Genomic DNA, 27565 nt, shown 5'->3' with positions numbered 1-27565 from the left:
GAACATCAATTTTGAGATGCAAGTACATCCCAAATAGAAAGAAACGCGCACTCTTGATTCCACTACTAGCCACTATTCATCTTTGCTCATAATGCCTGTGACTTAAAGAAGTATCGAGGCAATCCGAACAGGATGCACATATGTCAATAACAGACTGATCAATTGCAGTACTAAACATCAATGGGAAGATACAAATAAACAATACCAAGTGAATAGAACAAGTCTAACCTTAAAATTTTATTGTAAATTAAATATTACTGATAACAGTCAATCACACTCAATACATCAAACCTCCACGGCTAAGACAGGAAGAAGACAGAATTTCAGGTAACTTGATATTTGTCATTAAAAAAAAGGTGTTACTATAGCAACAAAATATTAGCCTCCAAGCATGTATCAATTCAGTAAACTAAAAAAGCATAACAACCAATCAGTGAGTAAAAGTCATGTGGAAAATCGAATTGTTAGTAGTAGTACACGAGCAGTTATCGTTCCAGAAGAGATCTTAACCTTTCTAATCAAATCAAACTCTTCTTCAGACCACTTTTACAATATGTACAGTATAAACTTTACAATTTAGTAAGGAAACTTTCAGTTCAATATACATTTGATTGTAATATTAATGGATTCTATTACTCAAAGGGTCAAGATGTAATGAAAAACTAATATAATTTGAAAAGAAGTCAGTCAGTCACAACTTAGAACTTCGTACGTACGTACATCAGTTCGAGTTGCCATACCACATTAGCACAGAGATGCAGTTGTCGATTCAAATCCCATAGTGCAAAAAGTAGTAGTAGTAGTAAGAGTATAAGCATGAATGTGAAAGATTAGGGTTTGAAGATGTTATTGAAGGATTATAATCCAGTGAAATAAACTTGAAAAGAGACAAAAGATAGGAACATGAAGAATTCAGAAGATTAGAATTTGGTAGAACACAAAGAGTGAATGCACCTGTGCCATTGCAAACGATTTTGAGCCATATCATTCAAGGTCTCTAACCATCGATTGCTATCATCTCGCGAATCCCAACCAGGTAGTTTACACCTACCAGCATGGCTCAGCCTAATTGTCAGTGACTTCATGGATTTGTGCCACGTTTTGGTCTGACCGCCCCTAGCTTTCTCCCAACCTACTCCTACACCATGAAACATTGCACATCGGGGCAGTCGGTGGTTTGGCATACGCAACACGTGTCCCAGCCAGTATAGAATTCTTTTAGTAGTAATCATAAACTTTTCTCGGTTACTTAATGATTGGATCTTTGTGTGTGTCTGTTGTATATACATATGTTTGTACGTATGTTGTATTATGCATTTTGAGTCTCATTTACTATCTTCTTTTCAAATTAGTAAATGAGACTCAAAATGTATAACACAACACATACGTACAAACATATGTATATATATATATACACACACACACAAAGATCCAGTCATTAAGTAACCGAGAAAAATTTATGATTACTACTAAAAGCATTCTATACTGTATTCCTTTCTATCATAGTAACAAGTTTATACATATATTAATCAAATATTTTTCATAATCATTATGGTTACTAAATAAAAAAGGAATTTATAGGTCGTCCGTAATTATTTAAAGAAAGTGTATGAACTTATTATGGATTATTTAACTTGAAGAAGGATCCATAAAATGTTACTAATATTGGTATGATGACTTCAAATCATCGGTTTTGCTGTAGCATAGAATTCTACAAACTCCGCCTGTGGCTCCTTCAGGGGCTACTGCCAGTCCCAAGCCCACACAAAGGAGGAGGGTTGGGCATGGGATTAGCGACCCAATCCCTTAGAAAACTAACTCGCTAAAGAAAGCGCTGACCAGAAAAAATAATTCAAACTACTTAAACTCTGCACTGAGAGTTGAAGGAAGAATTATGACACCTCATGATGAAAGCCGAGTTCCTTCAGAAGTCATGAGGCCGATGCAGCAGTGAGCATTTAAAACGAAGCCAGGAGTTGAACTGAAGATTTGCAGTTTTATTTGGGATTTGATGATTCACAGTTCCAACTTTACTGATGAGTAGTTTCTTAAAACAGAAATATGTAATACAATATATCATCCAGACATATATCCATGTATAAGACCAGTAGTCATACTGATCAAATAAGGTTTGGCTAAACCTGTGAATCAATTGACGAAAAGTAAGTTCTTAAACTAGTACGTCCAAGTTTCATAAATGACTGTAGTTCTTCCTGTTATAACGTGTGTCTGAGTGCCCTGTTTAGATATGACGTGACGATGCGGCCAATTAGAGAGCAGTGATTTATTGATCGGACCAATGACAAATAAAACCCGTACGAGCAGTATAGAGCACTTATTGGCCGTGCTATCTGCCTAGCCCAGCCAGTTAAGTCCAAAACACCAATAACAGCCTCTGCAATATGAATCATTATTGGACCCGACTATAGGGCATGTCTCTGAAATAGACAGTACTGGACTACTGGGTTGATCATGTGTGACTGCTACTGCTTTGTTTAAATTACTGTTTATCATGGATTCATGGAGGCTTTCACCGGCACATTCATTCATTCTGCAGTCATTTTCAAGCTCTGTATGCAATTTAGAAATCAATCCGTTAACTTCCGTCACACCCCCAAAGCATGGGTGATTCAGCAGCTGTGTGTAATTTATCAATAAATTCCATCTGACTCTTTTTGAAACGATGCTCCTGTCACTGGAATAGCAATTGGCAATTGGTCCTAAGTGCGGATCATTTTCTGCTTCTGGGTAAATCAGCACGGTAAGGAAAGATACTGTATGACTAATGACCAATGTCGTTCAAGGATACCAACGACAATTCTGAATACTGATTGTATGAAATAATTACCTGATTATCGACCAATCATAGGCTGACTTTGATTCATTTTTTACCCCGTTGCCAATTGTTATAACGTGTGTGCCCGCCGATTGTTATTATCTTGTACCCGCCTATTAGAGAGCACTTCCTAAACTGGAACAGATTTCATTTAAATCTCAGTGCGCTTTGTTTAGAAACATTGATAGCCTACTTCTGTGATAGATACACGATGAGTTAGTATCACTACTGAAAAGCTACAAATATTAAGGATAAGTTAAAAATGTCAGTTATGAATACTTTGTACGTCGTTCCATTTATTTTGTCATAAATATTTCCAATGGTCTGACTCAACTAGATACTATTATGATTGTATCCCAACAGTTACATACTCATCCCCTTGTAGAAAAAAAAACTAGGACGGTCCCAAATTCTGTATCATGTTTGTACGAACACTGACATTAGTAAGGAAATTCGGGGTAAAAATTTTCCTTATTTATTAATTTAGCACTAATTTCGGTTATGATACCCGTCATAGTTCTAAAGGAATTGTCTAACTTTCCAGTACTGCAGTCAATTCTCTATTTTGTAAACCATCTAGAGGAATATCAGTAAACTACCAACGGGGGTTGACATTTTTCACGTGTTGAGCTGAAATGTGGTCAAAATACTTCGAAATTAGGCTTATTTCCTGACATCACTCATATCCTGGGTTTAGATAATGATAAACATAAACAATATCGTTTTTATAAGTGTGATGAAACGTCAGATGTAGAAAACCACTCTCCTTTCAGAGTTATAATAGTAATACACTGTGTCGATAAATAAGTTGACGATCTTAGGGGGTAGGGCTAGTCAGCTCTCCCTCTTGAAATGCTTTCACATGGCCACGCATATACAGCCACTGACAGGGAAGTCCTACTCACTGCCTTCTCACGATATAACTGTTGTTTACGAAATGGAGAGAATGAAAAGCGAATGTCCGAGGCTTAAACCAGGTTGGTGGACACGGAGGGTCCACCTAGGGGAGTAGGAAAACCCTGATTCGAAGCCAGTGATGCATTTGTGTTCCAGAATCCTAAGGGGACAGATGGAACATGAAACTATTGTTAGTCACCAGCTACCATGGGACTATAGTTCCCACCATTGCTCCACTACCTCATGGATTAAACTCATAGGTCAAAGGCTCGGGGAGTAGGCCCTGCTTTGGTTTGAGCACCCGACCAGTATTTCAACCCTCACATAAATCGAATGACGAAGTGCGGCGGATATATATTTGGTGCTTCCTTGTACCAATTTTCATGTGTTGAAACAAACATGACTGTCTTGGATACAGTATCATTTGATAAACTTTGTGAAGGTCAAAGTAGCACTAAAACATTCGTATTCACAATAAATAACAAACACACGAAACTGAAAATCTTCACTTTTTTTTATATCGAGTTTCAAGTAGAGAGTCTTAAAATAGTTAAAAATCATTATCATATTTACCAAGATATTAAAAATCACATGATAATTGATACATCCTAAGTGACTAGGTTTATTGGAATTCAGAAAAATTTCGAAGAACTATATAAATGAAAATACAACAATCTAAAAATAACTTAGTTAACTTATCTTGTAGGCCTTAACTAAGAAGCGATATATAGTCTTATGTAGGACGAAATGCGCGTCAGACTGGATTCCACTGCTAGCCACTATTCATCTTTGCTTATAATGCTAGTGAATTAAGGCTATATCGAGGCAATGCGCACAGTATAAACATATGCCAATAAGAGACTGACCAGTTCAGTCAGTCAGCTACAATGTAGGAACAGGCAAATATATGCATCGGTCCAAGTCGCCTTACCTCATTAGCACAAGATCAACACCGGATTCGTAGTAGTTAATTCAGTGGTGGTAGTATATAAAAGATAGGTTGTATGTAAGGATATAGTATACGAAGGAAGGAAGTTATGAAGCAATTTTAATCTTAAGGTTTAAGGGAAGACAGTGGGTGTATACACCTACGCCATTGTGATCGATTCTGAGCCATGTCACACACAGTCTCCAACTATTGGTTACGATAATCACGCGCACCCCAACCAAGTAGTCTGCATCTGCCAACATGGCTCAGACTAGAAGTTAGTGACTTCAAGCACTGATGCCACGTTTTGATTTGGCCGCCCCTAACTTTCCTCCAACCATCGCCAATACTAGTCAGCATAGCGCGTCGTGGTAATCGGTGTTCAGGCATACGTAACACATGGCCTAACCATCTCAATCGATGAAGATTCATGACCTCATTAACTGATTTACCATCATTCCCTAATACCCTGTGTCGAACCTCACTATTACTTACCCAGTGATCCCAGAAGATGCGAGCAATATTTCTAAGGCATCTGTGGTCAAATACTAGTAACTTACGAGTATCTTCTACTCTTAATGGCCATGTTTCACAGTCGCAAAGTAGAACAGAGCGAACTGATGCGCAGTATACTCGTCCCTTAATTGATAGACGGATATCTCGTCTTCGCCATAGGTGACTTAAGTTGTCAAAAGCCAAACGAGCTTTTTGAATCCGTGCTGAGATTTCATCAGACACCAACCCATTAGGGCTGATCAGACTTCCAAGATAAGTGAAGTTGTCGATGCGACTGACCAGTTTCAGTCCTAAACATCAACAGGGAAGATTCAAACAAACAATACTAAGTGAATTTAGTCTTATGTATAGTTTTCAACGTAACAATAACAAAAACTGGGCTGCATATTTGTGATTACTAAGGTAAAACATATCTTCCAAATCAAAAACTTATATTTTAAGTATATATATATCGTTAACAAATGGAAGATTATATCATCTCCATCCATATTCCTAGATGATAGGAATTATTCACTTGAAGGCAATAATACCATGCAAATATATCATACTTCACAGTAAGAAAAAAACAACTGTGAAACATACCGAAGAATATTGATAAAAAATACTGATGATAACTGGTAATGTATGCTTATTTTTTCCATAGGCGGAGAGGTCACAAAGCAATGGGTACTTATACAAAATATTCTACAAAAATGCATACAAAACACTTGTTAGGGTATTAGAAGTATATATATTCATAAATACAGAGGCACATTATAACAACACAAGGAAGATCATGTATGTTATCATGCGCATAATAGAAAGTTGAAAGACCCATTACAACTTTTAGTTGTGTTAACATTCACTTGACAACTCTACATGTAAGATATCTTTCAATGGGAAAACAAAACATCTGTTCCCATAAATATTGAGAATGTAAGTTAGCAAAATAGCAGTATCAATAATATTAATAGCTGTAATATAGTATTGTTAGGAGATAAATTGTATTTCCGTGGAGATACAACTGAAGATTATACGAAGGAATAATCAAACTATCCATATCTATATATAACACTGAATACAAGTTGAATATACTGTCATCGTCGATAAGTAGGAGTGAACAACAGCACATGAGGTTCAGTTATCATTGTAAGCACATAAGAAAGGAAAAAAATAATACTTTACTACATACAAAAATCAAACTAAATTATTTAATAAACAATAAGAGATAACCGATGTGTAGTAGAAGTAGATGGAAGAAGTTTATTTGGAGATTACAATCACACTATATATGACTACTACTACTACTATTACACTGAAAAAGTAATTGAATAGTTGATGGGAAATAAAGTTTAACAGTAGGAGTCGTTAAACGACTATAAGAAAAAGGAGGAGAACGTAAGAAAGACTTTTCTTCCCTTTATTTTACAATACACACAAGTACTTGTGTATTTGTCTTCAAGGAATTGATAATACTTATCTGTACACAACCAGATAAACACACAGAGAGAGACAGAGACAGAAGATGAGATAACGTACAACAACTGGAGTATTGGTTGATTTTTAATCCAAATCTGAATGACGTCGAAAATCTAAATGATGCATAGCTGAATTAAATAATGAATGAAGACGAAACGCTTCAGCTAATACTAATTTAATATTTTCATCAGTCCAATGAAATGTTGGTAAATGTTGTAATAATAACATAATACCTTGAAAATCTTGTTCACGGCAAAGATCATTGGAGAATTGTAATAAGAAGGCTGCACAGACATAAACGTGAAAATTTGAAAATCCACTATTTTCTGACTGTATACAATAATTGAATGATAAAAAGAAATTACTAATTAAATATATGATTCATATATATATCATGCGATAAAGTATGAAAGTATTGTATACAACAAACCAAGTTAATACGATTTCATACTTGAGATGGTGGAGAAGATTCGTAGCTTAGGTGGGTGATTTTGTTCTCTAAGCTGGATGGTTTAGTCGTGGGACTTTCATCGTCCTTCTGAACGACATCATCAGCACAACCTTCGGGTAGATCCAGTTAAGTAATAATTATGCGCTTATCAGTGGCTACAATTGATATAGCTTAAACTAATTTTAGTGAGGACTTGTGCCTGGAGAAGTAAAATAGCCATCATGGATGATGTTAGATGATGAATAGAGTGTGTCGCAAATTGACTGATTTCAACAAATATAGACTTTAAAAATTAGTGATAAGAGAGAACAGAAAATACTTTATTCGATCCCTGATAGAGTTGTGATACTTTAAGAGGAATTTTAGAGTTGAAAGTCGACCTACGAGGAACAATGGGAATTGAAGATTAATTATGAACACAGTGATCTTGAGTGCTGTTAAAGCTGTGAGGGCAGTTATCACTTCCCGGTTGCCCACACCGTGGAAGGATTCTTCTAGAGGTACCTGAAAAGGAAATTGGGTCAGAAGTGGTCTTAATGACCTGAGAGCGTGACCGCAGTGCCCAAGGGACAACTGCTTGAGGTCGGTCACACACGACCATTTTGTGGGTAGTTTTTGTGTTAGCTCCGTTCTTCGAAGGACCTTACCGCCGGAGAAGGATATCCGTGGGATAACACGAGGTGTGCATTTTTAGGGTTGACCTTTTCTAACCCCACCCCTCCTTGTGGGAAGGCAGCATTGCTGTCATGCTGGTTGTCTGAAGGAAACAATTTACTACTGTCACACCTCTGTACAGTCAGCAGTACGACTTGGGTTTACTGATTTTAGTCTTACCGCTCTTCAAACGACCTGTCTGGCATGGTAGGACCTTGAGGAACGATTGTTCCAGCCAGTATATCTCGATTGGTTCATCACGATAGGCAAGCCCGACCACCACGTCAAGGTAGCAGCAACGGTAGGGAATGGCTGACCGACTAGACACCAAAAATACGATATAGTTCAAAGTCGACTACTACATAAACCTATACTTGATGAATTCCTATAAATGTGTCGTCAGTAGACTAAAACATGAACAAACATATACAACAAGACAAGTAAAAAAAAGTGTTCAACTTACCATATAAGTATCCCATAAACGTATAATACATCGTAATGGTAATTCACGTATTAATAAATTATTCATCCATCGAAAAGCAAATTGTAAAAATTCAACATCATTTTGTATAAAATGTTGATATAATTTAGTATCAATACGTTCAATTAAACTAGCCAACATCATTACATTGTTTTGTAGGCCAGGTTGAGCAAATGTATAATTATCTTGTATTGTATCCAATAGATGTGATGTACACCAAAATACATCAGCCTCAACTGAATTCAATTGTTCACAAGTAATATCCGAATGTAGACTTAATTCACCTGATGTATTTAAATCTGTAATGAATGTGGGATAAGGGGGTGGTGGAGGTGATTCAAGGAGAGTAAAGCGTGGCAGAAGAAAAAAGATAAACAAGCAACAAAAGAGAATAGCCAAAGAGAAGTGATTCCAAAAAGAAAAAAAACGGTGTAGTGTGCATTTCTTATAGTGTTTTTTTCCAAATAAATGCCACAAAGAATATATAGTGAATACATATCAGTTGAATGTCTATCCGATTAGGTTGTAAATGGTAATGGTTGCCTAAAGTGAGAGGGTACATCTGTTTATCTAAGATGGATAAAGATGTAGGATCTAGACAAACTTCTTAATGAATTTTAAAAGAATGATTAACTACACCACGGATAAAAAATAACATTGCTTCCGCGATCTTAAAATCTTGTGGTATCAAGAAAAATCAATGTCAAAAATTATTCTCTTATATATAGTGGTTTGTACTTTGATCGACGACCATTCAAAGTAGCAATCAACCCTATATTTGCCTAACCCTTTAGTGTTGATTGAATTCTATTGACTAAGTTCAAATGCGATCGCTAGTCTAACTCGATATCATGTTCACCACGTTTTGATGTAAGTTGGTTGGATGTTGCCTTAGCTTAGATTTATGAGTTGGGATCCATTAGTAAAGCGTATCAATAATCGTGAGGAGATTGATGTAACCTTCAGGATTCCAAACTGTTAAGATGAGATAAAACGCAAACTGTTTCATGTGATGTCTGTTCAGTGTGTTTTTGAAAGGTGAATAAAATTTTTATTTGACATGGACCTTTGTTTTATTAATTGCGTTATGTGAATCTTAGTTTCCCACTTGTTTCAAGTCCGACTTCCACACAAACCTGCATCAGATAGTATCATAATCAGAGTATAACCTGATAACTGCCTATCATACATACACAATTATATATCATTTATTCAAACATAGTGAATACGATATCAAGTGAATTAGTTCAATGACTGCATTAAGACAACATCGATAAAAAACCAATCAGTGTAAAAAGGACTACATAAACAATTAAATTGGTTGTTAGTCGTCAATAGATCAATGAATCAGTCTAAATATCTCAGTCAGTTAGTCCTTTAATCAAAATGCCTCAACAATTACATCTCTATGAGAATAGATATCGTGAATTTGAATGCTATAAAATCCAGAAAGTTTCAACTTGTCGACAACCTTTCAACAATCATTTCACATATTTAAAAAAATAACGTTTATTTTAATAAGTAAACAAATAAGTAGTAAATATACATGCAAACCTACAAAATGTTAAATTAAATAAAAAATTTTATAAATAGTTGAGATCATGAGTTAATTGGAGCTAGACCATCATGGAAAACCTGAAAGCACTGCTTGACGGCCGTTTCGTCCTATTGTGGGACTCCTCAGCAGTGTGCATCCGTGACCCCGCCCCGCGGGATTCGAACCCAGGACCTACCAGTCTCGTGCCAGAGCACTTAACCGATAGACCACTGAGCTGGCTGTCATCCAACGGTGTTAATGTCTAACCTCAAATAATCCGTCCAGTGCTTCCAGGTTTTTCATGATGGTCTAGCTTCAATCGACTCATGATCTCAAATTACCATAAAATACTAAAATCTCCAGGATACCCCCTCCTGAATAGTAAATTATTATCAACTTAATAGAAGGATAGGAATACAGTAATTTGTTTAAAACATTTCTTTTCTGGAATTTCATCAATGATGACTTATTACATAACTAAAATCAAAGCACACGTATATATACATACTGCATACGCTCATGCAAGTAATTTCGGAAAGAAAATAAATGAAGAAAGAAAAAAGTTGGGAAAATTAAATAGTTACACATTACGTAGCAACTATCCTATAACCAATTTTGATTATGGTTAAGCCTATTTATTAACTTACTTAACAGAAATTGTCATTTGGATAGTAACAATTTGCATATCTCTTTGTACTGTTATTATCACTAGACCACAACATGATACACTCTAGCCAAAACGTTGATTGCTTAAATATCATTACATGATTCATCCTTCTCCCCATATATGTATGCATTCAAATCCTATTTATTAGCTTTTGCTTTAACTTGCTGCGCCCTTATACAATTTGACTGTAAATTTGCCTATGGATTTGCTCGCACTTGCTCGCTGATACTTATGTGCCTGTAGCTTTGTGGTCTACGTTATTTGATAATAAACTGTAGTTGCAGCTTCTCTTTACCTTCTGATTTCATGCACCGTTAAGATTTGTATTATAACGGTTATCAAGGTGTAAGATTAGAGAAGCATTGCACTACAACTTGAATCAAGATTACTCGTAGTAATGTTTGATGAGAAATTATGAAATAAACTACTATCTTTTTAAGCAAAGATGGACAGTGGCTAGCAGTGGAATCCAGTTTGACGCGCGTTTCGTCCTATTTGGGACTCGTCAGTTCGATGTACCTGCATCTCAGAATTGATGTTCACTCTGGGACTCGAACCCAGTACTGTTCTCTTCAAACGCCATCGCGTTATCCACTCAGCTACTGAGTCCTGATAGCCACTTGCTTGTTCTTGAATGTTAGGAATCCGAACAAATAAATACTTGATCTAGTTAAATGAAATAGTTAAAGCTGAATTTTCAAGAAAAAATAATCTAACTCTATCTGGAGGTATTTTCTAGGGCTACTATTAATCTTAAGTTCGGATAAAGGTAAAGGGTTTGGCATGGGGTTAGTAAACCCATCTAGTAAAAAGAACTTTGCTGAAGAATATTAACCAGAAACGGTACTAAATATACATAGTAAAAATTAATATCAGCTCAATACTATGCTTTCCCTAACAAATCATTACATAATTATAGAAAATATTCAATACATCCATGGACAGGTAACGATTTTAACTGCACCCCTATGAACCATTTGAAAATATCTCCCTAGCCCAACACTGAAATGAAAATGTGTTTTTTCAAAAAAAAAACACCTTAGTAATCAAATACAAGTTTGCACTATAGTCAATTATGAAACAGAACTACAAGTGTACAAGTTTAAAAACATGGTATATTAAGCTAGAAGTTGAATATGCCAAGTCAGAGAGAGAGAGAGGGTTATTAATTTGTAAATATGCACCTTAACATGAAAGTTATAACAAATATAGGACAAGAATAATCGAAGGTTATGATCTATTATTTGATATAATTTTATGGGACTACCCTAAACATGCCTAACAACAACACTTCATCTGACAGCAAAAAATATCAACACTAAGTTTTTATATTGAATCAGGGTTTTAGTGAATTAGGCACTTTGTTTCTAACTAGCAGGAAATCGGTTCGAAACCCATGACACCTACCTTGGTTAGAGTGGAGAAATAGTATACTTTTTTAAACTCATTTAACAAGTACAGGTATCTGAACTCGGTAACGAACCATAGTTCATTTGAATAGGGGTTAGTGATATTACCAGATGCAGAAACTTATTTATTTACTTAGGCCCATAGACATTGGTACAAGGAGGCACCAAATAGATATGCGTCACATTTCATAATTTTATATGTATGATGGCTGGAATACTGGTCAGGCACCCAAACTGAAACTCCGCCTGCAGCTCTTTTAGAGTTACTGCCGGTCCCAAGCACACACAAAGGAGGAGGGTTGAGCATGGGGTTAGCGACCTCATCCCGTAGAAAAGTAACTCGCTAAAAAACGCTAACCAGAAAAAATAATTCAAGCCAGTCAAGAACAAAGAAGAAAAGATAATCATGGAGATTCAAGAGCAGAGGAAAAGGTGAGGAAAATATTTCGAGGAACTGCTGAATAGACCAGCCCCATTGAATCCACCAGACATCGAAGCAGCACACACTGACCTTCCTATAGATGTCACTACTCCACCAACGATCAGAGAAATCAAGATGGCCATCAGACAAATCAAGAATGGGAAAGCAGCAGGACCTGACAATATACCAGCTTAAGCACTGAAGTCAGACATTAAAGTAACTGCAAACATGCTTCACCTTCTATTCAAAAAGATTTGGGAGGAAGAACAAACGCCAATGGACTGGAAAGAAGGATACCTCATCATTTATTTATTTATTTTATTTATTTAAACACATAAATATTGGTACAAGGAAGCACCAGATACAGATGCGCAACACAAATCTCATTTGATTTGTGTGAGGGCTTTGATACTGACCAGGTGCCCAGACTGAAGCAGGTGGTTTTCTTAGGGGGCCACATCCGGAACCTTTGACCTGAAGGTCTAATCCACAAGGCAATGGAGCATCGTAAGGAGATGTAGTCCCATGGTAGCCGGTGACCAACAGTTGGTTCATACGCCATTCGATCCTTCAGGATACTGGAGCCCATGTGCACCATTGGTTTGGAATCAGGGTTTTCCAACTCCCCTAGGTGGATCCTCCACATCCACCAACCCGGTTAAAGCGCCGGACATTCGCTTTTCGTCCTCTCACTTTTGTGAACAACACTCCCGCCACGAGAAGGCAGTGAGTAGGACTTCCCTGGCAGAGGCTATATATTCGCGTGGCCATATGAAAGCATTTCGAGAGGGAGAGCAAACTCTCCCCACTCTCGGTCGTACCAGGGCATTTGGGGAGATCTGAGCAAATGTGAGAATTACAGAGGCATCACTCTTCTCTCAATACAAGGAAAAGTTTTCAATAGAGTGTTGCTGAACAGGATGAAAGACGCAGTAGACGCCAAACTTCTAGATCAACAGGCTGGATTCCGTAAAGATAGGTCGTGCACAGACCAGATTGCGATACTACGGATCATCGTTGAACAATCAGTTGAGTGGAACTCATCACTATACGTCAACTTCATTGATTATGAGAAGGCGTTTGACAGCGTGGACAGGAGAACATTATGGAAACTTCTTCGACACTACTGGGTTCCTGAGAAGATTGTCAACATTATCAAGAACTCATATGACAGACTACAGTGCAAAGTGGTGCATGGAGGACAGCTGACAGATGCATTTCCGGTAAGGACCGGAGTCAGACAAGGCTGTCAACTTTCCCCCTTCCTCTTTCTTCTGGTGACTGACTGGATTATGAATACCTCAACATCTGACGAGAAGCACATAATGCAATGGACATCTCAGAATTAATTAAACGATTCGGACTCTGCAGATGACCTAGCCCTCCTCTCTCATACACACGAACAAATGCAGATGAAGACATCAAATGTAGAAGCAGCCTCTGCATCAATAGGCTTTAACATACACAAAGGAGAAACCAAGATGCTCAAATACAACACGGAGAACACCAACTCAATAACACTTGATGGCGAAACTCTGGAAGATAAGGAAACATTCACGTACCTGGGAAGCATCATTGATGAACAAGGAGGATCTGATGCAGATATAAAGGCAAGGCTTGAAGAAGCAAGGATCGCATTCCTACAATTGAATAACATATGGAACTCAAAACAACTTTCAACAAATGTCAAAGTGAGAATCTTCAATACGAATGTCAAAACAGCCAGTTCTACTGTACGGAGCTGAAACGTGAATAACTACTACAACCATCGAAAGGAATGTACAAGTATTTATAAACAGTTGTCTACGCAAAATACTCAACATTCACTAGTCGGGTACCATCAGCCACAGCCTTCTATGGGAGAGAACAAACCAGCTTCTAGATGAAGAGGAAATTAGGAAAAGACGTTGGAAGTGAATTGGACATTCATTGAGGAAATCACCAAACTGCATCATGAGGCAAGTCCTAACTTTGAATCCTGAAAGGAAGCAGAAAAGAAGAGGGCTAAAGAACACATTACACCGGGAAATAGAAGCAGATATGAAAAGGATGGATAGCAACTGGAAAGGATTGCCCAGGACAGGGTTGGATGGCGAATGCTGGTGAGCGGCCTATTCTCCTCCAAGAGGGATAACAGGAGTAAGTAAGTAAGCAACCCAAACTGAAGTGGGTGATTTTCCTAAGGGACCGCTCACCGGGCTTTTGGCTTATGAGTATAATTTATAAGGCAGTGGAGCAACGTCAGAAGATGCAGTCCGATAGTAGCCGGTGTCCAACAATAAGTTCATACGCCATTTGTTCTCTCAGGATCATGGAGCCCATATGCACCATTGGTTTTGAATCAGGATTTTCCTACTCCCTTAGGTGGATCCTTTGTATCTATCAACCTAGTTAAAGCACCGGACATTCGCTTTTCGTCCTCTCAATTTTGTAAACAACATCCCCGCCACGAAAAGACAGTGAGTAAGACTTCCCTGTCAGTGACTGTATACGCGTGGCTATGTGAGAGCATTTCGAGAGGGCGATTAGTGTCTTTCCATCTTCGGCCGTATCAGGGCATTTGAGGAGAACGAACTGAGAAAGAAAGTAAAAGGATTGGGCTTACGACCTTACTTGTTGGAACTTCCCTGATTCAACGACGAAGCCAAGGCTCTACCGGATAGCATCACAACTTCTCACATAAATTATATGGCTCGAAGCCGAGCACGTAAGCCTGTAATTAGTATTTAATGTCTAAGAACTTTGCGTTACAAATACATTTCTATAGTATATTTATTAAAACATGCAATTTATTCTATACTAGGTATAATACTACAAAAACAGTAATTTCGACAGCAATGCATGCACTACAAATTTCGGGGAAATAAAAAGTGATCACCCCATTAGTAAGTGCAAATTAGTCAAATATTTGATAAACATTTTGTATCAACCTTTGCGAAATACGCAATATTTTTAGGTATTTTCTAGCAGTGACACTTACCTGATGATTTTCCATCGGTCGAGCTAAGTACTAAATCTGAATGGATAGTGAGAAAATATAAATTTAGATACCTGTTCCTCATGAAGTAGATCACTTACGAAATATAAGTTGAACCATACCTATCTTTTTATGTGACAGTAAACGAAACTACCCTATGGATTTACAACATCAAGCCATTGTTCCTGGAAAACTCACAAAAATATATATGACAAGCTTAGAGGTATTACTATGTTCGGAACAATAGATTATAAATTATGGATGGATATATGTAAAACGAAGGCTACTACATCACGGAAACATATGATGGACATGATTTAACGATGAAAATATTCTTTACAATACAATATTATTTAACTAATTATTGTGTGATGTATACTTAGAGCAGGTATGAGAATTACAGAAGCATCACTCTTCTCTCAATACCAGGAAAAAACTTCAACAGGATATTGTTAAACAGAATGAAGGACTCCGTAAGAATCGATTGTGTAAAGACTAAATCGCAACACTACGGATCATTGTGGAACAATCAATTGAATGGAATTCATCACTCTACATCAACTTCATTGACTATGAAAAGGCGTTTGATGGTGTGGACAGGAGAACATTATGGAAACTTCTTCGACGCTAACGTGTGCCTGAGAAGATAGTCAATATCATACGGAATTCCTATGATGGATTAAACTGCGAAATCGTGCATGGAGGACAGCCCACTGACTCGTTCGAAGTAAACACCAGTATCAGGCAAGGTTGCTTACTCTCACCCTTTCTCTTTCTCCTGGTGATCGACTGGGTCATGAAGACGTTAACATCTGGGGGGGAAGCATGGGATACAATGGACAGCTAGGATGAAGCTGGATGATTTAGACTGCGCAGATGATCTGGATCTTCTATCACACACACAACAACAAATGCAGGAGAATACGACCAGTGTAGCAGCAGTCTCAACAGCAGTAGGTCTCAATATACACAAAGGGAAAAGCACGATTCTCTGATACAACACAGCATACACCAATCGAATCACACTTGATGGAGAAGCTTTGGATGATGTAAAAACCTTTACATATCTGGAGAGAATCACAGATGAACTCGGTGGATCTGATACAGATGTGAAGGCACGAATCGGTAAAGCAAGAGCAGCATATTTACAACAGGCGTAAGTAAGTAAGTATACTTAGAGCTACTAATTATGGTATGAAGTTTAGTGTTGGTTAAGAGCAATGATTAGAATCAATGAGATGAGGATGTAATAGATTTCTTGTATTTATATGTATATATATGTGAAAATACCCCATGCATGTAGTTCACGTGGCAACAGTTCCTCGTTTCCCTCTGTATATAGTCTTTTTCCTATCTCCCTCAATATTTACATAAATTGAATTTTCAGGAATTGATCTCCTACCAGGAGGTCCACTTATCGACTTAGAATACGCAAATGACACAGTCGTGTTTGGTGAAGACGCTGATAAAATGCAGTGTTTCGGTAGCACTGAGCAACAATTCCAGGATGTTTGAGAAGAGTTTCTCCCCCTCTAAATCCTAATTTTTGCTTCAAGACTGGCCTGTGTGAACATCTGAACTAAGGATCGGGAGCGAATTAGTCGAACGTGTCGACAACTTCACTTATCTTGGAAGTCTGATCAGCACTAATGGGTTGGTGTATGACGTTTGGCTTTTGCCAACTTACGTCACCTATGGCGAAGGCGAGATATCCGTCTATCAATTAAATGATGAGTATACGGTGCGGTAGTTCGTTCTGTTTTACTTTACAGATGCGAAACGCGACCATTAGGAGTGGAAGATATTCATAATTTACTAGTACCTGATCACAGATATCTTAGAAACACCGTCCACACCTGCTCGGACCACTGGCTAAGTAAAAGTGAAGTTAGACACAGGGTATTAGGGAATGATAGTAAATCAGTTGATGAGGTTGTGAATCTTCATCAACTGAGATGGTTAGGCCACTTGTTACGTATACCTGAGCACCGATTACTACGACGTGCAATGACGACTAGTATTGGAATTATAGGCCAAACCAAAACGTGGCATCAGTCCTTGAAGTCAATAACTTCAGATCTGAGACATGTTGATAAATGCAGACTACCTGGTTAGGGTCCGCATGACTATTGTAATCAATGTTTGGAGACTCTGTGCGACATGGCTCAGAATAAATCAAAATGGCGCAAGTGTATACACTCTTTGTCTGCACTTAAACCGCGAGATTAAAATTACTTTATACCTTTCTTCCTATGAACTAACTCTTCCTGTATTATATATATCCTTATATGCAATCTTTATTTTATATATTGCTACCACTGAAGTAACTACTTCCATGAATTTGGTGTCCATGTTGTTGTGCTAATGAGGTGTGGCAACTTGGGCCGATGTATATATGTGCCTGATCCTACTTTGTAGATGTCTGACTGATATGTGAACTGTCAAAGTCCATTTGGGACCATGGACTTAGTCCTTTCAATCACAACCAGTTTAGCAACGTAATAAGTTTTCTTAATGAGTGTTTTGGACTCTGTTATAAAATCATATTGTGTGACCACATTGTTCAAAATGTTCGGAAGGAAGAATCAATACATTGAGTCTCGAACGAACTACCACTGCTATTTTTCCAAACGAAATTAATAGTAGTTGAACTATTCACCAAATGTTCAATTGATAATACATACAGGAAATGATCAAAAACAAGAGCGCTTTAATGACTTCGAAATATCCGATGTGCAGGTTAGCTTAAAATAGCTACATTTATTATTAATGCCTCAAAGAATTTGTAGCTAACATTCATTATTAGTTATTCATAATAATAATGACATGGCTCAAAATCGTTTGCAATGGCACAGGTGCATCCACTCTTTGTGTTCTACCAAATTCTAATCTTCTGAATTCTTCATGTCTCTATCTTTTTTCTCTCTCCAAATTTATTTCACTGGATTATACTCCTTCAATAACATCTTCAAACCCTAATCTTTTACATTAATGCTTATAATCTTACTACTTGTACCACTATGGGATTTGAATCGACAACCGCATCTCTGTGCTAATGTGGTATGGCAACTCGAACTGATGTACGTACGTACGAAGCTCTACGTTGTGATTGACTGACTGACTGATTCATAATAGTGATATAAGATAATGGTTTCTATGATACACAAACTAAAAAATATGTATATCTGGGCTATGTCTCAAATATCAGCTAACTAAATACTGGATATTTTACTTTAAAAAACTTGGAACTAACTACTTAACTAACTAACTAATGTGTAACTCAACATGGTTCGTCTATTCTACCTATCTAAACGTTTTTCTAGAATTTCGAAATATCCTTACCATAGATCAACAAATGTTAACATTAAGCTTTAAAAATAACTAGTTATTGTTTTTCAATCACCATTACTTCTACGGAGGGCTTTACTAAGGTTTCAAACATACACACATACATACAAGCAAGTTTTTAAATACCATTATTACCAACATGAGATTAGATTTCTAGAGAATCTGAGTAGTTTATTTATTTATTTATTTAAACACATAAATATTGGTACAAGGAAGCACCAGATACAGATGCGCAACACAAATCTCATTTGATTTGTGTGAGGGCTTTGATACTGACCAGGTGCCCAGACTGAAGCAGGTGGTTTTCTTAGGAGGCCACACCCGGAACCTTTGACCTAAAGGTCTAGTCCACAAGGCAGTGGAGCATCGTAAGGAGATGCAGTCCCATGGTAGACGGTGACCAACGATTGGTTCATACGCCATTTGTTCCCTCAGGATACTGGAGCCAGTCCATGTGCACCATTGGTTTGTAATCAGGGTTTTCCAACTCCCCTAGGTGGATCCTTTGTATCCATCAACCTATTCAAAGCGCCGGACATTCGCTTTTCGTCCTTTCAATTTCGTAAACAACACCCCCGCCACGAGAAGGCAGTGAGTAGAACTTCCCTGTCAGTGGCTGTATACGCGTGGCTATGTAAGAGCATTTTGAGAGGGCGATTAGTCTCTTCCCATCTTCGGCTGTATCAGGGCATTTGGGGGCTAACATGGTGATGGAGGTGGGATCTGAGTAGTACTAAGAAGTTACTAGCTATGAAAAATAAAGAAATGTTCATATGATGCTAATTACATAACTATTTCTGACTGGATCATGCTAGTTTTGGAGTACTGTATAAAATGCTTTTTTTTATCAATGTAGATACAAGATAGGACTCGAATAAAGAAGATCTGACGAAGAAGAAGAATAAAGAGGGATAAAACTACAAAATAGTATGTGCAACTATGATAGAAATGAATGGATAACATTGTCAATATTAAACGAAGTTGTCCCAGATACTGTATTATACATTTTCCTATCAAAATAAACGTAGAGTAATGCAAATCTCTAACAGATATCAAAAAAAAAGAATTCACAACAACAAAATATACGAAACTTACCAACATGTGTGTATTCTGATAAAAATACAATGAAGAATGGAGTTAACAAATCATTTATACCTTGTACATAACCAATTCCTGGATGTCGCATAGACCAGACAAATAGAATTCGTTCAAACATCTGTACAGTGTGAAGGACAAAAAAAAAGAACTGAGACCTTAAAAGTTATTTTAGAGAATCGTACCTGAAAACTGATAAATTTAAAAATAAGTCAATAACAATAATCTGTTAATAATAATAATAATCAGTATAGAGTTGTGGAGATTGTAGAGTTTTAATTAAGATCATGAACCGATCAATGTTAGACCATCATTAAAAACTTGGAAGCACTGAACAGATGTTTCATTATAGTATGGGACTCCTAATCAATGCGCATCCAAGAACCCACGGGTGGGGATCGAATCAAGGACCTTCAGTCTCGCTCCCGAACGTTTAACCTCTAGACCATTGAGTTGGAATCTAACAGTGTTAATGTCTAACTCCAACCAATCCATCATATTGACAAACCCTTCACTCATTTCTTGCGCTGGATAACTGTCTCACATTCGACATGAATTTAACTACACTGGTTATGGATTGTCAATAAGATTTCAGGAGTTATGTCTTCAAACTAGTCACTAGTGACCACATGATTGTGATCAGTATGGATGATTCGTGGAGGCTGTAGTTACAATCACGAACTGATCTTTCAGGTCTTTGTCTACATTTTAGGTTCGAGTACCGCATGCAAGGTCATGGATGCGCACTGCTGACGAGTCCTATGCTAGGATGAAATGGCTGTACACTGCTTCTAGGTTTTCAGTGGTAGCCTAACACTGATCGACTCATCATCTCAATTGAAACCCAACAATCTCCAAAACCCTATACTGATGATTATCATGTGCTCACTAGTGACTCGCTTCGAGAGGTAATTCTCGGAGTTCTAGTGAGAAGCCGTGACCAGTGGATTTTAACCGGGTCGTATGTGAGGCAGTTACTCACTGAAGACAATGGAAAATGGTCGTGCAATGTCGTGAATAACAATAATATTGCTCTGAGTATATCAGTTAACAGTATACTCAGTTATAACTTTAAAACGTGGCCATTGGCAAGCTAAAACAATATGTGGGCTGATATTATTCAACTACCAATTCATTTAAAGGATTATCTGTTTATGGTGGAACTTAATTGTGATGGTTAGGCATAGAGTACTGGGTAGTAATGCCAACTTGGTTAATGACATTGTTAACTCACTGGATAAGATAATTGGGATACATGTTATACACATTCAGTTACTATATAAGAAGATTGAAAACGACTAGGGATAAGCCGACAAAAATATAGGATTATTCTATGAAGTAATTATCTGTTGAACTAGGTCAAGTCAAGCGCTGCAAACTTTCTGGTCAAGGTAAACAAGATAATCGTAATATGTGACCAAAAAACATGGAATGGTTCGAAATTGGTAACAGTTGTGAAAATACATTGTTCGTTATCTTCATTGAAATGTTTCAAACTCTTCATTCCCCCATGTTATCTATTCCTTTCTAATTATACTTCATATATTTGGTTTTATCTACTAACGAAATTAACTATTTTGATTTCTTTGCTTTGAGCACTACTGTTGGTTCAAAACCAGAGTTTTCCAACTACTTTAGGTGGATTCTTTAAATTTAGCAACCTCATTTAAACATTAAATGTCCAGTTTTATTGTCTTATTTTTGTGAAAGTGTTTTCTCAGCGTGAAGGTAATAAGTAGGATTTTTCGGAAACTATAAAGTTTCAGTCATGTGAAAGTATTTCTAGTGTTATAATTTCTCTTATTACGAAGCAGCTATTCCTATTGCTTAGTATTCTTGGACACCAATTCACTCGACAAGTCCCCAAATCAGAACACGGTTGAATAGGAAAGAAATTACATTCAGAATAACGACGGTAGATGGACGTAAGAAAACCATTAGTATATTTATAGCTTTCACATGAGAAGATGCTAGAGTGCTCTCCAAGTATCGACCAGCGCTGATTGGATAAGAATTAGCCAATCAGAGTGTGCCAACGCAATCGTGCACGGATCATGCTTTATTCCAATCTATGTCCCGCTAACATCCAGAGTAACGAACTTTCTCACCATCCTTCGTACGAGATATGGGGATAAACCAACGTCAATTATTTCAAGGAATTGTACTATGTATTGGTTTTAAAAATACTAACCTTCCTCTACTTTTCTCCTGTCCTAGTCAGGATAGCAATTTGGGGAGACAGTAGATAGAGATGTGTTATATACCTTTTAATCATCCCTGTAAACATCTAAAGTCCCCATCAAAACTATTTCTAAACTGCAATTTAATCATATTGGTGGCAATATAACACACAGAAAACTATATTTTTTTGTTTAAACGCTCAACAACAATATAACTTACCGCAACCATTTCAGGCCTTCGATAAAGTAATGTCATTCTGTTTAAATCTTTCTGAATTTGATGAAACATCGGTTTATGTTTAGCATTTTCACGTAAATGAAAATATTGACTAACAAAAAGTGTATATTGTTTACGTTTATCCGCTAGTACAGTGACACGTCGTTCAGGACTAGTTGGAAGATAATCCTAGAACGTAAAAATGATTTGAAAAAGAATAGAAAATACATGGTTAAAATATGAATTACGATGATAAATTTACTTCCTTCCCAATATTGATTAACACTACATCTCCGACATAACACCGTCATTCAGTGATCTAGCCAGCCAACCAACCATACATTATTGATAGTTCAAACACAACACTTTTGACTGAGAAGTCTAGTGTATACAGATGTATTCGAGTTATTTTAGCTTAAGTTCATAGTTTGGATCTACGATTCCTCATACGATTTTATTAAGTATTTGCATTATAATGTAAACGATCATCAACGAAAATGTTCAATTAAGACAAAGTGATTTCAAAACCAAAAAAGACTATTCAGTTGTACTTTGTGTCTGAAAATGCAGAAGTACACACTACTCGAACTTCGACAACATGTGTTCGCTTTGGTTTCTATTTAGAAATGTTACAGCTGTGATTCAGATTTCGAATCCGACAGAAACATGAATCTTTAGAAGGTAGTAAGATATCGATTACTGATAAATACAAACACGAGGGATGAAAAACATCCTGACAATTTTCACTACATAAATTATCTCGCATGTCCACTACTGTTATGTTTGAAGCGATTACGGGTTCCCTAATCCGAGAACGGAACGAAAACTCTGTGACCAAAACCGATATGCTAGCTATTCTCACGCGTCCCAGCCCCGCTAACTAGAGTGGGAAGTCCAAGTTCGAAGTGGGGAAAATATATTCCGCAAGCAGCCAGAAGCACAAGCAATCACATCAGGCACAAATCAAACGTATATATACAGCATAAAATTGACCTTGGAAATTGTTACAAAATAGCATACTAAGAGATACAACGAACCAATAGCGTTTAAGATCCTCCCAAGTGGGAAATACGACATGAAGGTGAAAATAAGCGCTTTTGACGCGAAAACAAGAAATTCAAATCTTTGAAATAAAATTACAAAAATAAGGCATTTACCAAGTGAGTTCTGAGGATCTAACATCTCCAACAACTACTGAGTGTATGAAGAACGGATTTAGATATTTAGCTGCAAGTCATGCCTCTTGTATCTGAGGAGGGTTACGATACAACATAGATGTTCAAAACGAAGTAGACGGAATGATATTCAAATTTGCGACACCTTAAACGAAAATCGAGTACATGAATCCCAAACCCACTACTACCCATTATTACAGATAGAAAATGCTTCACAGATATGCACAAACTTACACTTACATTATGTAGAATAAATAGAAAAGAAAATAGAATCTTATGGAGACAATAGGTGAAAAAGTTAACCCGTTAACAAATATTCATACCATCATAAAAATAAATAAACCAAAATTTCTATGTTAACAACCAAATGCTTACACATAACAATTTCCATACTGTTGGTCGAAGTTCTCCTGGAATTCCAGACCAAGACAGTTGACGCAATACAACTAGAACGAAAGAGACGATGTTTAAAAGAAAAGAACTACACAACGATCAACATTGGTCATGACTAATAGATTAGGTATACTTTAAAAGCAACCCTCTTTCTCAGAGAGTAATTTATAAAAGAAATTTTCAATCAGTAAGTCCCTGCCAGAAAATTTCGAGTGTTTTGAAAAGACGTAGTTCATCTAAAAACGGTGATATCTTTACGTTACATATTTCGAACAATCTAGTCACATATACTTGTCATGGAATTTCGTATGAAAACCAATAAAAGTCAATTTAATAAAGGTTCAATAAATATAAGTGGTCTTGAGTGCTGTTAGAGGTATGAGGGCGGTTATCACTGCTCGGTTGCCCACACCGTGGAAGGGTTCTTCTAAAGGTACATGAAAAGGAAATCGGGTTAGAAGTGGTCTTAATGACCTGAGAGCGTGACCGCAGTGCCCAAGGGACAACTACTTGAGGTCGGTCACACACGACTTTTTGTGGGTGATTTTTCTGTTAGCTCCGTACTTGTTGGGACTTTACCGCCGGAGACGGGAATCCGTGGGATAACACGAGGTGTGCATTTTTAGGGTCGACGTTTTCTAACCCCACCCCTCCTTGTGGGAAGGCAGCATCGCTGTTATGCTGGTTGTCTGAAGGAAACAATTTACTACGGTCACACCTCTGTACAGTCAGCAGTACGACTTCACCTTCGGGCCTTGGGATTGCTGCTTTTAGTCTTACTGCTCTTCAACCGACCTGTCTGGCGTGGTAGGACCTTGAGGAACGATTGTTCCAGCCAGTATAGCTCGATTGGTTCATCACGATAGGCAAGCCCGACCACCACGTTAAGGTAGCAGCAACAGTCGGGTGTTCATCTTGTTGTGCTAACGAGGTATGGCAACTTGGACCGATGCATAAATGTGCCTGGTCCCACGTTGTAGCTGACTGACTGACTCAATAAATATAAAGCGATAAGTGAAAGTTTTTCTTTCCTTTACCAAAAAAGCGAAAATAAAGTAATGAAAAAAAGAAGGTTGAAAGAAAAATCTGAGTCTGTACAAATTATCAAATGCGAGATATGCTTAAGAATACAGGTTATTGACTAGGTTAACTTTAACAATCTGTTCGTCAAAGGTTTATTTATTTATTTAAACACATATATATTGGTACAAAAGGGCACCAGGTACATATGCGCCACACTATTTGTGTGTGTGGGCTGTGATACTGCCCGGGTGCCCAAACCGAAGCAGGTGGTTTTCTTAGGGGGCCACACCCCGAGCCTTTGACCAAAAGGTCTGATCCACAAAGCAATGGAGCATCGTGAGGAGATGCAGTCCCATGGTAGCCGTTGACCAATGACAGGTTCGTCCGCCATTCGTTCCATCAGGATACTGGAGCCCATGTGCACGATTGGTTTGGAATCAGGGTTTTCCAACTCCCCTAGGTGGACCCTCCGTGTCCACCAACCCGGTTAAAGCGCCGGACATTCGCTTTTCGTCCTCTCACTTTCGTAAACAACACCCCCGCCACGAGAAGGCAGTGAGTAGGACTTCCCTGGCAGAGGCTATATATTCGCTGGCCATGTGCGAGCATTTCGAGAGGGAGAGTAGACTCTCCCCACTCTCGGCCGTACCAGGGCATTTGGGGGCAACGTCAAAGGTGCCTCTAAAAGAACTTATCCACAGTATAGGCAACCGGAGAATGATAACCGTTCTCATATCTCTAACAGCACTCATATTCGTAAATAAAGAGTTAATACCCATGCCATTAAGAAGATCAGTAAGTTCAAACGTATCTTTTAACGAAAACTTATATAATTTGTTGTGCGATAGGTATAGCAGTTTTGTCAACTAATTTACGATTTCAAGTGCAGGTGAACTGCACATAGATAATATTGATCTTTAGAAACTACTGGATTTGTGAACTTTAGATAATCCGTACAAATTTGACAGTTTAAATCCCATAGGATTTAGAATATTAAGTTCCTCTTTGGTATTAATATTCATGTTCAAAAGTGTTTTTCACTAGATTGCAGTTTACTCTGGTTTACAATTTCCTAAAATCACTTGACCGAGGACTACCACGAACTTCTTTTCCTTATAGTCACATTTATTCACAACACCTAAATCTTTATCGGACTTGAAAACACAATATTTAATCTACTCTGGACGTCTTTTAAGACATTAAAACATTTAGCCATTAGGATATTTTTGTCCTTTTTGACGAATATGAAATTGATGAGCAATATCAACCAATTTCATATTCAGATAACCCCGATTGGTTGACAGAATAGCAAAACTATACTCATCGATTGCACAACACAATCAAAACAGATCATACGATTTGCCTTAAAACAGCTTTTAACTCTTTGTTAAGAATTTGTCAAGGACGCATTCTTCAGTTTGTAGAATGCCTCAGTTATAAGAAAACTCAAACTTCCTCTATGTGTCCAGAAGCAGTTTGCTTTAATATTGAATCTGTCCTAGTAATCGTTAATTCGTTGTAGGGTTTAGGATAATGTGACAATCTATTATTTCCACAATATATATATATATATATATTGGTTTTTTCTCCTTTATTTCCAATTATCGCTTTATATTTATTGAACCTATATTTAATTGACTTTTATTGGTTTTCATACGAAATGCCGTGACGAGTATATGTGGCTAGATTGTTCGAAATATGTAACGTAAAGATATCACCGCTTTTAGATTAACTACGTCTTCTCAATACATTGTTGAAAATAGCAACCGGCGGGGTCAAGGACGTGCACTCACCTTGGGTAATGAGCAAATAGAAGTAATCGAGAAGTTCGTGTAACTGGGTAGCTGTGTAAATGCTAGTAGTGGTGTGAGTGATGAGATCAACGCACGTATAATGAAAGCCAGAGCGGCTTATGCCAATCCGGATCATCTTTCGTGTCTTCGTGGTATTAGTCTGGCTGTAAAAAGTCGGATTTGCAACATGTCGTTGAGAGCAGTTTTGCTCCATGCTTGTGAAACCTGGACTCTCTGAGTTGAGGATGTTAGACGACTCTCTGTTATTGATCATCGTTGTCTCCAAAAGATTGCTGACATCTAGTAGCGACATCATTTTAGTAATGCAGAGGTTCAGCATCGTGTGTTCGGGCACAGAGACGATAATTCAATTAGTATCACTATCTTGAAACACCAACTTCAGTGGCTTGGACATGTCCTACGAATGTCGTTCCAGAGAATCCCACGTCATGCATTATTTGCCGACGTTGGGACCGGTTGGTAAAGGCGGAGAGGTGGTCAGTGTATGACATGGTGTCGTAGTATGAAAGAAAGCTGTACAGAAATGGCTTCTGTTGATCCTTCATGACTCCCTGGTCGGGGATCCTAGAGATAGTGCAATACAATGGCTTGAGACGTTATCAGACATGCCTCAGAATAGAAGTTAGTGGCGGTCCTGATGTAGCTTTCTTTTACTTCCGACATAAAAATGAACGTAAATTCTTTAACTGAAAGAACTCTTTCAGGTTTTAGTTTTGTTAACTGAACTGTTTCTCTCATTATTATTATTATTAATATTATTATTATTATTTCACACTAATACACTAATTTCTGTTCGTTGTTGTTCTTCTTTTATCATACGCACTTTACATTCTCTATCTCTTCACAACCTCATAGTTATTGTGTGACACATATGTATTTGGTTCCCCCTTGTACCAATGCTTATACGTTCAAGTGAATAGATAAAAATAAAGCGTAGAAAAAATGACCACTCAGATGGCTAGTTCAGAAGACAGTTAATTAACAGTTACAATTGAGCAAGAGCTATTTAGTGAATGGCATGCTTTTTTTATACCGTTTAATGGAATGTCGCTACAGGAGATCTCGATTAACGGAACTTAGTGATACCT

At 37.5% G+C, this 27565-nt stretch overlaps 1 protein-coding gene across 1 annotated transcript in view; it reads right to left on the bottom strand.

The window, feature by feature from the left end:
- Window positions 1-6719: 6719 nt before the first annotated feature.
- Window positions 6720-27565, bottom strand: part of Smp_022130 (hypothetical protein) — a gene marked incomplete at both ends in the record, with an annotated part of 29789 nt that continues 8943 nt past the window's right edge. Inside the window, 5 exons of the mRNA XM_018791206.1 lie at window positions 6720-6965; window positions 8204-8520; window positions 19676-19796; window positions 22076-22261; window positions 23623-23693. Of these exons, the coding sequence (XP_018645588.1) occupies window positions 6720-6965; window positions 8204-8520; window positions 19676-19796; window positions 22076-22261; window positions 23623-23693 (941 nt within the window). The remainder of the gene's footprint in view (window positions 6966-8203; window positions 8521-19675; window positions 19797-22075; window positions 22262-23622; window positions 23694-27565) is intronic.

Source organism: Schistosoma mansoni (genome assembly GCF_000237925.1).
Source record: "Schistosoma mansoni, WGS project CABG00000000 data, chromosome 3 unplaced supercontig 0174, strain Puerto Rico, whole genome shotgun sequence".
NCBI lineage: Eukaryota > Metazoa > Platyhelminthes > Trematoda > Strigeidida > Schistosomatidae > Schistosoma > Schistosoma mansoni.
This window is presented reverse-complemented; position numbering and strand designations above follow the sequence as displayed.